Source organism: Trachurus trachurus, assembly GCF_905171665.1.
Source record: "Trachurus trachurus genome assembly, chromosome: 22".
Taxonomy (NCBI): domain Eukaryota; kingdom Metazoa; phylum Chordata; class Actinopteri; order Carangiformes; family Carangidae; genus Trachurus; species Trachurus trachurus.
Genome location: NC_139907.1, coordinates 22827535 through 22842640, shown reverse-complemented (window position 1 = coordinate 22842640; position 15106 = coordinate 22827535). Strand labels below are relative to the sequence as shown.

General features: G+C 42.6%; 1 protein-coding gene across 1 annotated transcript in view; it reads right to left on the bottom strand.

Moving 5' to 3' along the window:
* clmna (calmin a) overlaps nt 1-3825 on the bottom strand; it is a 51050-nt gene extending 47225 nt beyond the window's left edge. Inside the window, exon 1 of the mRNA XM_083998249.1 lies at nt 3310-3825. Coding sequence (XP_083854375.1) covers nt 3310-3394 — 85 coding nt within the window. The 5' untranslated portion in view covers nt 3395-3825. The remainder of the gene's footprint in view (nt 1-3309) is intronic.
* Between the last annotated feature and the right edge of the window lie 11281 nt (nt 3826-15106).

Genomic DNA, 15106 nt, shown 5'->3' with positions numbered 1-15106 from the left:
TATTATGTAACCACTTTAATAAATATGAGTCATTCTTATTTATTAATATTATTGATTTTGACAACACTGTCCTGAACAAAGTAATATGGTGAGAAACTCAAGTGCCGAGGGAAAAAGAGTTATCTATGAAAATAATTGTTACAACAGAGAATTATCTGATTCAGATTTTCCTCTCTATAACCTCCTCAGTTCAATCAAACCTGGGATTTGTACAGAAAAAGAGCAAACTGAATTACTACTGTGACTTTTACAACACCCAAGATCTGATTGAAATTCCAACGGTCTATTGAACAAATGTCCGTGACACAAAGTTATGCAATTACCACCTAACACAATATAAAGATGAAGGTAATGTGAATTTCAGCTTTATAAAATGTTCAGGCATCAAACAACAGCCTCACAGCTTGCACTTTCTAAGCAGAAGGTTAAATTCTCTGTCTGTACAAACTGTCTCTTACACCTCATGATACATCATCAATGGTCCAGGACAGGACTGAGTGAGTTCTGCTGTCAGGGTGGAGGGAAGGAGGACAGTCTGAACGCTTAAGGCTTCATGATGATGACTGGACCAGACACACAGTGAAGAAGACCAGCTCAGTTTTCAGATCTGAACCACATGGAGCTGGTTTGGGATGGATTTGACAGAAGATCCTCCATATTCAATTTCCACTATAGAAAATCAGTGAGTTCAGCTGCTGGATGAGATAAAGAACTGCCCATGATTCCTTGTTTTCTGACAGTCGCAGTTGTGTTTTTGCAGCAGCAGTTACTCACCATGTGTGATCTTTGAATTTGTCATAGGGTTTCTGAATAATGCAGCTTTACAGTAACAACTACTGAATAATCAAACGCCAGTGCCATGGTTTTACACAATCCATTTAAAGTTGCGCAAGGTCCAAAAACAAATACTCCTGATGTTACTTCAGTGTGAAAAGTGCAAACTAATATTTTTCTTACTGAAACTGATGTTGGATTACTGATACTAAGGATGGCTGAGATATTAATGTGTCCTCTCTCTGCTGTTAAACTAGTCTTCTAGTGTTCTGTGCCAACATATTATATACAGTCAGTGATGCTCTGAATGCATAAGGATATGTCTATTCTTGCCTGTTACAGTCTGTGGGATGAATTGGGTTAGAGCTGAACAAAGCCCCCTTTCTCACCACACTCATTAAATCAATTACTTCCACTTTAAAGAGCAATTGTTGTTGGTCTGTCCCTCTAATCTTTGTAAAGCCCTGTTTGGCAACTGGCAATTCTTACAGTGTATTAGATGTTCCCACAGGTTCACCGCAGTTCAAAAAGCAGAGCAGAGAGTGCTGTCGATATGCAATAACACCAGACCAATTAAAAAGCATGGTACACTGGGACAATCTACATTGTATCTTACAGTATATGTGATGTAATTACTGAGTTGTTGACCCGTATAAGTTAAGGGCTGTGTGCTTCGGCGTGCTCTGCAATGTCTCTCATAATGTGGCTTTTGACTATACTACTTTAATTCTAAGGGAGTGGCCTGAGTCACAGCTCCTTCTGGTCAAAAGGTGTCAGCCGCAGAGGTTGGATCAGAGTGATTCCTGGGTGGTGTTCATTACAAGTAGCTTTACAGGCACTTAAGTTGAAACTGGTAGGAGCCTCCACCCAGAACCTGCTGAACAACACACCTCATCTGGGCTTGGAACATCTGGAGGAACTGGAAAAAGATGCCTGGACTAGCCCAAGGAGATGGATGGATGGATGGATGGATGGATGGATGGATGGATGGATGGATGGATGGATGGATGGATGGATGGATGGATGGATGGATGGATGGATGGATTTAAGATTGCAAGATTGTGCAGTTTATGTGATAAGAGCTGCAAAGCTTTTCCAAAAGAGTTCATGCAGGCTTAAAGTCCACTGTGAACTCTACACCTTTCAAAGTTCAGGGTATGTTATCACAGATTTGTGGTTCTTGGTCTCGTAAAATCAAAAAATACCCTGCACCCCCGCACCCCATGCTCAGATGAAGTAACTTGCTTCTCAGGGTTCATGCTGTCATGCTTGGCTCTTATTGGTGAAAACAAGAGGAAACGTGTCCAGGGGCTACAGGAGTTTGATATCTGAAACCGTGTCACAACACTGAGCAGAATCCTGGAGTTAGTCCATGGAATTTAAAAAAGTTTAACCTGCTCTTAAAGTCACACAGGAATCAATTCAGTGGAGGAGAAGCAGAACGACATCTACACCCACAGGAGCTGGACCTGGATGTTGGATCACTAACTGACTCAGTTCTCTCACACTTCCTGCTTTGATTCACTTGTAAGTAGGCTACAAGCAAAAGGATCACCCCCAGATCAGCCTGGGATTTCTCAAGAGAAATTCTGGGAACTGAGGCTACACTTATTAGCTGTATAGCCAATACCGACATATAAACCAATGATGTTCAGTCAGATATCTGAGACTGATCACCTATCGGTGCCAATGATGCTGAAAAAGGACCTCAGTTCCAATCATCATCTGAACAGAAGTATTGCACAGTCAGCAATGCCATTAAAGTTGTTTTCAAAGCACAGGATGACAATGATAGGCTACATAACAGAAGCAATTGAAAACCTGTAGACATAACACTGACTCATACTGTTTGTGACAGGTGTTGAGGAGCATTAGAAATCCATGGATCATCAGGCTAGAATCAAAGAGAGGAGGCGAGAGACTGACAGAGAGCTGCAGGCTCTTCCTTCACCATCATGAGAAAACAAAGCAGCAGCAGCAGCAGCAGCTCCTCAGGGATCACACCGAGTCTTTCACTCAGAGAAGCAGGCTAATCAGCAATCAACACCGTTAAAGTTAATAGTGGTAAATTGTTCTATTTGCTCAGTTCACCAATCAAACATAAAACTGGTTATCAGCTCCACAGAGAACATGTTGAGCACAGACTGGGAGTTTTGTGTTTCCACATTAACTTTGAGCTCCTGTGTTGAAACGGCACCTTACAGAGAGTTCTCTCCGGGGAGAGCCCCTCTCTGTTCCTCACTGTGCGCTTCATGCATTTTACTACACTTGAGATCTGCAGCTCTGACTTCAACCAAGACCCTCTGAGCCTCAGTGTGCAGCCCCGGAGGCTGAGGCGCAGAAAGAAAGAAAAAAAAAACACCATCAAAAGTTCCCAAAAACCAAAACATCGACTGTGAAAGTCCGCCGCAGCGCGCACACAGTTTGCAGTGAAGTTGTGCATGCGTGGCCAGGCCACGGCGAGCCCCGCGCACAGTCCCACTCACTGTGTCACTAAACACTAAGCAACAACGGTGGTCGGGATGCTGCTCTTACCTTGCAGGTTCTGCACTCGGATGTCACTGATCTGTCCGATAAATTCCTCCCGCTCGAACCAGTCCTCCCACTCGTGTCCGGCCATCTGGAGCCGCGGGAGAGTGCTGCAGGATCCTGGGCAGGAGCACGGAGAGGAGAGGAGAGCTCCCCCGGCTGCAGGGGAGAAGCTGCTGCTGCTGCAGCGGGCTGGCTATTGTCCGGGCGGCCGACCAGGGGCCATGCAAGCCGGGGCAACTCAGGGTGAGAAGAACGGGAGTGGGTTTTGGGGAGTCAGTGACCGGACATCGCTGATGTTTCACTGCGGCGGCTTTCTTCTTCCCGGAGCAGCTCTGTGACTGAAGCCCGGAGAGATGAGTGGAGAGCAGGGGAGGAAGGAGCCGCAGCACCTGGTTGGTATTTCCGAGGTGGGATGGAGCTGATCCAGAGCCCGCCCACCTCTCTCTCTCTCTCTCTCTCTCTCTCTCTCTCTCGTCCTCGCTCACTCACACAAACACACACACGGACAACACTAGTAAACAGCAGAGAGAAAACACACCACCAGTCACCAGCAATGTTATTTTCCCATGAATCTCACATTTTTAGTAAATTAGGCTACTTGCAAACCCGTTCATCAGTTTCATTTAGCTCTGAATCATTTCCTCCATAGAGTGAGGAGCTTTTCTCTCAGCTTCAAAGTGAATATTTTCTCTGTTTTAGCCTACATCGTAGCTACACTGATTATCTTTGAGTTGTGGTTGTGTCTGGAATAATTCAATAGTCAGTTGCAGCTCCATTTGTTACAAAATATCTACATGTAGCCCATTTCATTAAACCAGAGACATCAAACAAGTTAAACCTAGCTCTCTTGCAGCCAGAATAAAAATAGCCTATGCTTGACCCTTTTTTTATACAGTCTATGGCTTGACCACTGCTGGTTTTGGTCCAATCTGGTTCCACATCTACTGGACCGGTTCTGGTGTAGCTATGCACACATTTTTCTGGCTATCAGTCAGTAGTGAAGGATAACAGCTGGACTGCACCCAGATGTTTAGGTAGGCTATATCGGCCATGGATTTTGGGCAATAGACCTGTCTGAATAGGTTGAACAACATCATTAAGAAATAGCCTACTGCATAGTAGAGTATATTGATTTTTATCTGGATTGATGAGCTGAACCACACCAACAGGAAACAGGTCACATCTTCATTTATCAAGGCCACTGATGTCACTTGGTTCATCATTGCTTCTGCTGTCAAACCTGTGAACCAGGCGCTGATGTAAAGGCAGATTAAAAGATTTCCAGTGTTAGCTGGAGGTGGTAGAGGTCTGTTTAGTTTGTTCCTGTCTTCAGCAGATTATGTAACAGTCATTCATTATAGATGCAGAGGTCTGAGCCCCATCCACACTGTCAGCCCACGTCCTCAGCTCCTCCACCGTGCATGTCTGTGATGAGATGGCGTGCCTGAAGTGGATACACAAAAACTGCAGTGACCTAACTACAACTGAACTGTGTTGAATGAAAGAACGTGGACTTGCATGTTACTGCAGGGGAGAGTGGATATTAGGTCTTGGCCTTGGAAACTAGTGTAGACTGACGAAAAACTAATGAGTTTTCTGGAGTGTTGACAGCCTCTAACGGATGGAGTCTGTTTAGTTGTCATGGAGATAGCTCATTTCTTATCACATGTGATCTTCTGTCGTGGGACAAGAGACAGTTTTATGAATGGGGAGATGATAAGCCCTGCCTTTGCTGATGCTGTTTCTGAAACTCCACAATGGTGAAGTATTGAACCGGCAGAATGAAACAGTCACTGATAACATTCACTGATGAAGATATGAGCAAAAGCTCAGGAAACTCCGAGTTTATATTTCACACTCAGACTTATTCCTTCAGAAGCATGAACACACACATTTACACAGTGGTTCATGTGGCTCGGTCCCACATGTATGTTCTCACTGGCCCAGATACTCAGCAGGGCATCTAGAGTGCGTTTTGTCGGGGCACATGCAGCAACCAGGGCAACCGGCTCTCTCACAGTTTGGTGTTTTCATGACCTTGAAACTCACTCGGCCCATCTGTGTGGTGGCGCCTGACACACGGTGCACAGGTGGGAGAGGAGAGGAAACAGGTGGGAGGTTTATTCAAATCAGGAAGCGCAGATGTGAATGCTGTGAAATGCAGCAGTTCTCCAGGGAGCTGGCGATTTCCTGCGCAGCACTGTGATTCTCCCATTAACCGTGTCTGTCGGGAGTCTTGGTGACTTTACATAATGTGGGAGTCAAGTTAAGTTTACCTTTATTGTCCACCTGAGTGGAAATTTGTGTTTGGCTCCCCCACATAGAATTACAGTACACGTAGACAAGTGGACAAGAAATAACAAATGCCAGCAGCAGTAGGTTGGATTCTAACCTATTGCTGCTGGCATTTGTTAGGATAAAAACAAAATAGAATTTAAAAAAAAGAAAGACAACCTATGGTAGAAAATCAGGTGCAGTCATTTGTAGTGAGTGCTGGAGAACAGGAGAGAAGAGAAGAGGTGCAGAGGAGAGTTTGGTCATGCAGATTCAGTGGTGCATTGCAAAATGGATGTGACATGGTCCTCCACCTGCACAGCATTGACACTATTCAAGTCACTAAAATGCCACCTTTATCTTGTGTTTTTCAACCAGCTGATGTGTGACCGTACATCTGCATAAGGATTCATGCTCCTCTCTAATCATAAAGTTCGTAACACTTGTGCATAAAACTTAGACTCGGATGCAGAGAAAAAAAACACAGGAGACACTAAAATAGTCCAGTCCGAAGTCATACAGAGGTAGACAGGCAGAGAAAGCAACTACATCCAATCAGGGAAAAAGTGCAAAAATCAAGCGAGGGTTAGGGTTAGCAGGGCATGTACACAAGGGCACCGGTGACAATCTGGCAGAGAACACATGGAATAAATAGGTCAAGACTAATCAAGTAACAAGGTACAGGTGTGTGGGGAAAAAACTGGCGGGAACCAACAGGAAGTAACTTTAGACAAATTACATAAGGGTCATGACTACAAAATAAAACAGGAAGTGACCGCAAGGCATACAACAAAGACTAGGAAAAATGTCACACAGTTAACATCATCTGAAAGGATTATGTTGTTTAAAATGATTCATACACAGAAAAGGAAACTCTTACTGTATGTGTGTAACCCTGAAGGCCTGATCCTGGTTGAGACACCTGGATCAGGACTTTGCGGCCCAGCTCAGGCGCCCAACACCACCTCCAGATGAGAGAGCAGAGCGTCAAGATGGTCAGAGGAAACATCAGAGAGACTCAGATTCAGACTCAGAGGAGGAGTCTTCTGAGACCAGAACCAGAGACACATCAGAACAATTAGCAGTTAGCATCTTTTATTTATTTAGTTTTTTGTAACTGGCAGTGGCTGTGGTGTTAGTGTCTCTCTGAACTGCCAGATCAGATGTATTATGTATTCAACTTTTAGAGTTTGTTTTTTTGCTCACTGATTAATACTTATAATGTACTGCTGTAATATTAGCCTTTTACACAGTTGTCACAGTCTGTAATGAAGAAAAGAGGAAAAAGTGAGCACAAAAAACTTTGTGCTTTGAGCTGAGCGAGGCTTCACAGTGAATAAATGTGTTTCTGTCTGTGCTGTGATCATTAGGTCCAGGCTGAAGCTGTGTCTGCTCTCTGTACACTGTCACCACAGGAAATGAGGATCATATTAGTGCAGTGTGTTTATACCCCTCAGGCACACAGTCATATTTCAGTTCACAGTTGAGCTACAAGGCTTCAGAGCTGCAGGTGGAGACGGACCGACACTGAACTGAAAACCTTTTCATGTCAATTTCAAATTCCTTTTTTTTGATAGATCCTCAAAAGGCGATACAAAACCAGTTCAAGCTTGTCTCCTATACATACAGTGAAGGCTACACTTACTCATTATTAAAGGGATAGTTCACCCAAAATTGAAATCAAATTTGGACGAACCAGGGTCTGTCCTCTTCCCAGTTCGTCCAAATTTGACGAACCGGGAAGAGGAGCTTCGAGAAGCTTCCGCTACAAAACAAGCTTGAAATATAGACTTCTTTTTTTTTCGGGACAATTTCACATTTCGGGGCTCCAATACAAGAGGGACATTACATACGAGCAGCATGGAGGTATTTGGATGTTTTTTGGTGTGTCTTTTTGTTACAAAGACAGTTGGTATCCATTTGCAACCGTTATATGGACATGCACTGCTACGCCGAGACCCCCTGTAACTCAGAGAAGCCACGGATAACTCTGAAACTTCTCCCAGCCCTTAGTCGACATGAGGGTGAGTAGATAATGAGTGAAATTTCAATTTTGGGTGAACTATCCCTTTAATTTCATTATAATATGTCAGAGGGTTAAAGGCAGAGCAGCCGAGCACATCCAGTAAGGCAGGTGCTGGAGACAAAAAAATATGTCAGAGGGTTAAACGCATCACCAAGATCAGACTTGTCAGAGGCAGCTGTGCCTGATGAGTACGATATACATGTTCAAGACATGTCTTCAAATCATCAGTATCACATACCTACTGTATTTTCCTTTGCTTCTCTTTTTTCTTTTACTCCTTGTTTCCAGCCTCAGTGTCTCTGTCTGTGGCTCATATCTCAATCTAATTTTGGTATCATCTTTTCTAATGCAAGATGCAGTTCTGTCCAGTGGTGAAAATTTAACTTTATATACTCTGCCACATTTTTCCTGCATTACATTAAGATGTGAATGATACTCATTTTTCTATTAGCCAATATAACAATTTTATCTGAGGTTTACAGTTGCTATATAGTTTCCATGGAGGTCTGTGTGGCCATAGGGGCCTCAAAAATTTGCTGATACAGATTGCTAAATGGAGAATAGTAGCAACACATATTTTGTAAAGAAATTTGTAATTTAAAGCAGAAGTAAGCGGAATGTTTGTGTTTGTATAAGTCTTAAATAGTTATATCTTCCGACAGCAATCACTTCTATAGAGTGTTTGGTCTGTAAGCCGAGGAGAAAACTTTCCTTGTATCCTACAACCTTTATCCAATCAGGAGAGAGAACGGCATAATGGGGCGGCCCTCTCTGTGTGTGCAGCCAAGGGATGCGCGTGAATGTGGTGACGTAGGGACGAGGGCGGGGACTGCTAACTCCATTGGTTGACAAGAAGTTAGCCAAAACAACCGGATCGCTTACTTCTGCTTTAAGAGATGAATGATATAAGTCAGTCTGTGTTAATGACGGGCTGTAGTTAGCTTAGCATACATGGGCTACTGGAGCTGTGTCCAATCAGTTATATCCATACCAACACATCTGAAGATGCTGATTGACATGTGTCTACTTTTCTTCACATCTACACAGAAATGATAATTCATGTCTGTGTTCATGCTCTATACTAACTAAGCTAACCACTGATGTGATCTTCTTGCCTCAACCTGGAAAACAGAATGTGTAGCTACTTCTAAAATTGCCATTTCTACCTTTGAATGGGGTAAGAACTGAAGTCCGGTTCCACTTCCTACAGCACATACTGTATATTTAATCTCTCAGCCCACACAAGCTAACACAAAGTGGGATTTCTATAAATAAACACAGATGAGCGAAAGAGAGAGAGAGAGAGAGAGACATTTGCATACTGACCCACATGCAACCCAGGTTATTTTCTCCCTGTCGGATGCTGTCGTTTAAACAGAGTCCATGTAAGCCCACACAGTACAAACCAGAAGCAAATGTTACATAACCAAAGTGATCCTCCTCCTCCTCCTCCTGACATAAACAGGATCCTTTTTTTTTCTTCCTAAAGTGAATGTATCAACTTTAAAGTTGATCCTGATCTTGGCTGAGCTAAAATCAGCAAACGGCCGGCGCACATCATCTGGAGTAATCTGTTTAAAAGCCATCTGGCACATCTCACAGTCCCCAGCTGTCCTCAACAAATAATCAAATCACACAAGCAAATACTTCCATCACAACAATCTATTTCTTATAATTACTGTCAGACGGTTACCACACCACATATCTCAACCGGTGACAGCGCTAAAGATGGTTCTGCATGTCTGTGATGTGGATGCTTATGTGGTTAATGTGTAATCTCATACACATGTCAGTCAGTTGGTGTGTGTGTGGCTTTTATCTGTTAAGTGCATCGGCCCTGTAATTGCTGGTGGGGAATTCAGGGAATGCCACAGATGAGAGAAAGTTGTGTACCGAGGCCGAGGAAGAGCCAAGAGGTTCTCGACCTTGTTCTCATGATGGTTGTCATGGTTCTCACAGCCAACATAAACAGTGAGTTACATTAATGTGCGAAGCCAAGAAACTACAGCAGGCCCACAACAAACTCTCAGCTCAATGCTAAAACTGCACTAATAAGATGCTAAAATACAGTGACAATGTGTCGCTGCTGCAGCGATGCAGATCATCATCATGGTGATACGGAGGAACACTGTGACCAGATCATTTGCAGCAGAGTCATCATCACCCTGCCACAGAAGCCCTGAAAGACGATCTCCTGCAGAAGATAGATGTTTTCGGGGAGAGAGGATCATCCATCCACTCTGACTGTGACTGTAACTCAACCGGGAGGAAAATGAATCATCGCTGTAAACGTCATTTTGAACAGAAAACCTACATCCCACCAGCCGTTTGGAGGCAGCTGCAGTCATTAGGTAGCTTTTGCGTTAACCTGAATAATGAATTTCAACAATATAACTCGGAATTGGGACAGCATGAGAAAGATCTCAGTGGTAGAATATTCTAAATCTAGGTTTGTAGCCGATTTCCTTCAGGATTTCATGCCTCCCCAAGTCTGTCTGTTTTCCAATTTTCGGTTCTGTCTGCAGTTTCTATTTTTTCTCTAATCTGTGGCCATGTTTGATTTGATTGACGGCTGTATGGAAGCTGTCGACACAGCTGGAGCTGAGGAGGTGGAGGGAGGTTCTGCAGAATCAAACATCTTCAACACCTGAAATCACATACAGGTCAAATTAATTCAGACCAAGTTGACATGTTTCATGTGTCATTGTTGCTGAATTTCAAAATTACACCAGCATTTATATACATATCATTCACTTGCTATTTGAATTCATTTTACCCTTTAATCCACATTTCAAGAATGTGATCCAATTTGATTGTGATTAAAACTTAAAATATATTCAAGATCAAGTCAAGATTAAAGATTTTTGATAAAGACCAAATAAGGACATTGATACCCTACGGTCAGCATGAGACAGATCACACTTTTGGTTTTGGTGCATTAAACTTAAATCACAATTTATTTGATTTGGTGTCATCTTTGTTAATTTGTTTTGGTTCACATATCCACAAAGGCATCAAGTTTTGCCTCATCACTGCTTGTTAAATTTCGTTATTTTCTGATCTGCACAAAGCGAATGTTGGTTGTTGTTTTGTTTCATGAAAACATGAACACAACTCTGATCTAATGTGTAGCATCATGTTTGTGAGATTCATATTATTCTGTTTTTATGCATTCTCAACTTCCATCATCAAAGTATTTTTTCTTTCGCTTCGTAGTCTGTGTTTTGCAGCAGAGGAACTAATGAGCCACACTCTGCATGTTACTGTAAAAGCCTCCCACACCATCACATTTACAGTCACCACTCCATCAGTGTGCTGTGAAACCTTCACTGTGTTGTTTCATGTCAGTTTAAATGGGGAGAGAATAGAAATAACAGAGTCTGGTTCAATATTTGATAGAAACTAATTATGAATTGTAGATATTAGAATTAAAAGTCTTTTCACAGCTAAATATTTCTGAATTCCCTGCAGAGAGTGCATCATCAGTTATGAACTGAGTGGTCCGACACTAGACAACAAACCAAATTCAAGTCCTTGCTGATGATAAGATGAAGATAAGATAAATCCTGCCTCAGTACGCTGCACATATAATAATGCTCTCCCAGAATTATCCTCTAAGAAACGTACGTTTTGGAAAACATTTGAAAAGGGTGGGGTGGTAAGAGTTTGCAGCAGTAGTGTGTCATGGGTATTTTTAAACATGTATTTTTAAGTTGCTGAAAATAGGAGAAATGTCAAATGCCAAAGAACTAAAAAGACTAAATTTGGAATTCATTATAGCAATCACATGCATTAGGCCTCATTTAGAAATGAATTGTTATATGTTAGGCCAACACTTGATTCTGAAAAAAAAAATGCTCTGCAGTTCATTGGGGTAAGGAAAAAGCTGAAACACACAATATTCCCAGCATGCACCTCAAGAATGAAAGAATAAGAGAAGGAAAACCCTCCCTTCCTCTGTCCAAGAACCAACGGTGACATAACTGAGTTTAAGCAACAGAACGAACAATAATAATGTGTGATCGATCACAGCTCTGATTAAACGTGTCACATTCTGCTGTCACAGAAGGAGGGAGAGGGTTTAACAGTCTCTGTGTCAGGAACATGGAGTGATTTGCTGCAGAACACTGAGCTGTGACAGAGCTGGCACTCAACACATAAACAGGAAATGAGCCACAACTCTCCAATTCTTCTTCTCTGTGTTTAAGATTTGCATAGTTTGACCTGTGGGTTTCATCTACTCTGCTTTATCTGTGTAGATGAAGGAGATTTAGACAGAGCAGACTCCAGATCTGTATCCATCTATATGTATTTCTATATGAATGGTCCAGCTGAGCAGAAGTGCAGTTTGCCCCCCAGCTGTATCTGACGCAGTGTTTCTACAGGCTGAATGTTGACGTGTCCATTAGAGGACAGAGGAACAGGACTAACAGGGCAAAGTCCTTCCACAGCCTGAAGGACACTCAGCCAATCAGCCGCAAGATGACCCCTGACTGGAAATATGAAGGACGACTGGTGTCACAGGAAGAGTAATAAAGCATTTCCTCAATCCATCAATGGGCCTTCAGTGCTCATAAGACCAAACTAAATAATCACAATTGGCCATCTGATTGGTTGGAGAGATGATCTGTTTTTGAGTGTCACAGAGAGGCTGAATGACTGAGCTAATGGATCAGCTGATAGTGATGAACTCTCCACTCTGCTCTTTGCCTCACTGATTTGAGCTACTTTTGGTTCAGTGTTTTGGTTTTTGTCCTGAACTGCTCATCATGATTATTTCCAGTGGCACTGTGTTTTTACCTCTCGTGATTAACTTGTCTTATTTTTTTCTGTGACATTAATGTTAGATTTAAATATTAAATTGATTCTAAAAATCAAAGTTTTAGTTTTGGATGCTGAATTTTGGAAAGTGTAATTTAAAACTTAACAATTCTTGACGTATTCTACATTCATGTTTGCATATCTTTATTTTGATTTTTTTTTAAATATATATACACTTTATAAACCACTTCATATTATCTGTTCTTTGTGAAGGGAGCGACGGTAACTCCACCTGATTTCGCCCTGTAGATCAATAATCTGATTCTGATTACACTGGCTTAACTAAATATTTAGTTAGCACATTGCAAACTATACCGCAGCGCTGACAACGTCTGTTACTAATTAGCAGTGTTGTGGAAGAAACAAATCAAACTGCAGCTTTAAAAGTGTGAAAATATCAACACATTAAATTCACAGCTAAACAGAATAAAGACGATGTGTAGCTCTGCAGGTCAGAGGTCGTAAAGGAAAGAGGAAGTGTCGCAAACACTTAAATAATAGACTTTTTGCATTTGTCCTGTAGATTCAGTTGTAAATAAATAAAAGAAAAGAAATCAGCCAAAAACTTGGCAAACTGAACTGAGTGGACACTGTTTGGAGAGGCACCCTGCCCTGTGTGTATGAGGTCCTGTGGGGACAGGAAGACAGATCGGAGGTCAGATCTGAGCGAAAGATGAATGCAGCCAGATACAGAAGGATCCAGGACGACAGTTCACCTGTCGGCTCCATCTGAAGCTAAGGACATGCTGAAGTTTCTTCAGCACAAAGTCAAGTCTGGGTATCTGTGAAGAAGCTGGAGGACGTAACTACAACACACACTCATTCTGTACACTCGGTTCTGTTGTGAAGCTCACACAGTGTAGGAATCAGTCGTTTGCATCACATTTTACAAAGTAAAATTCTATTGAAGAAAAACTAAATCAGGACATGCAACCATAGCACAGATACAGGTTCATCAGGTTACATGCACTTCATTTCCTTATCCTCATCTCCACACAAATTCTTCCCCTCCTTACCACAGACACAGCCTCCCTGTCCATCTGCTGTGTGTCTGCCTGGATACAGAAGGCTGGAAGCAGCCACACACACACACACACACACACACACACACACACACACACACACACACACACACACACACACACACACACACACACACACATTCCCATGCACTCAGACCACAGGCAGTTGGGGGAAGGACGAGTCAACACTTGACCGCACAAACACAAAGTTGATAGAGTTGAGTGTTGTGCTACACAGAGAAATCTGAGCGACCGTCACAGTGAGGGGCCACATGTGACTGTGGAGGCAGATCCACCAGGAAGCAGGACACTTATAGGACAAACATAATGAGAAGTCGTCCTCAGTTAGACCTTAACCGAGTCTCCTCTCTCCTCTCCTTGTCCTCTAACCTCTGGTCGTAGCTGACCTCATCCCTCAGAACAATCATTTCACTGTCAAATCAGCTGCAGCTCAGTCTGTGTCCACAGTCTGTGTGGTGTGTATCAGCTCCGATGGTGTTACATCAGCACTGTCTGGATTACGCTCACTTTAGAGTATTTGATTTGAGATTACATTATTGTAATGCATTTGTGGACAGGTGGGGATTTGATGATTAAATGAAACGTCTTGCTCTATGTTTTTCTTCCTGCACTGAGACACTGCTTAAAATGTCTGATCTTGTGATTAGCTGTGCTGAGACCCAAACTGCTATTTTTATTTTCTCCTTTTGCATCATCTATTTAAAGGGGACATATTATGGAAATATCACTTTTTGAAGGCTCTTCTGGGTGTTTGTCTTGCCTTCTTGCCCCTAAAATGTGAGAATTTACAATAAAAATCTGTGGTGTGCAGGCTCCCTAGGTTGAAATCAACATGGTTTTATGAGCTGTTCCCTCAGTTGTCTGACAATGTTGTCATTAGTTTTCGAATTTGCATAATACCACCCCTACCTGTGAGTACTGGTACCGGTAGAGAGGGCAGGTCAGAGTGAGCAGTGGCTGATTTGGATTTAAAGGGACAGGCACTGAAACCAGCCGTTCTGAACTGTTTTGAGTGGATGAAAAGCTGTAATGTTTGATTATTGGGGAATTTTGACCAAAACATGTCACAGACATGTCTTTAAGACACCTGGGAACTATTTTAATTTGGGGGAAATGGGCATCATATGTCTCCTCTTTTGCTTTCCCAATTTTTTTCCTAAATCAACATCACCTTTTCATCACTTGGCCCCAGTCTCAGGGTTGTCATACATGTATATCAGAAAACACATGGGCTGTACCTACTAGCGCTGGGGCCAGAAGGCCATAGATATAAACAATGTATTTCTGGTGAACCTGCCTCCACACACAGTGAAACTCTTACAGGGGTTAAGGTCTCTAATGCTGGCTGCTCATGGCTTCCCACTGCAAATTTAAGTCACTAACGCACCCTCAGAGTGAATCTGGCACCTCCATCCAGGATGTCCCTCTGTCTTTATGAGTCTGTTCCAGCCTCCTCTCTGTAGCCAAACCCTGCTTTTGGCAGTGTCTGCCTGTTTTTCTGGAGGGAACTGACAAATTATGTAGCTGTCGATCTAATGTGGATGACCTGCTGGAGGGTCAGAGGGTTTCAAAGACACCTGAAGAGCCTTTTTAAAAAATCTGAGAGGCCATCGGTGAAAAGTAAGACCAGTTGTCC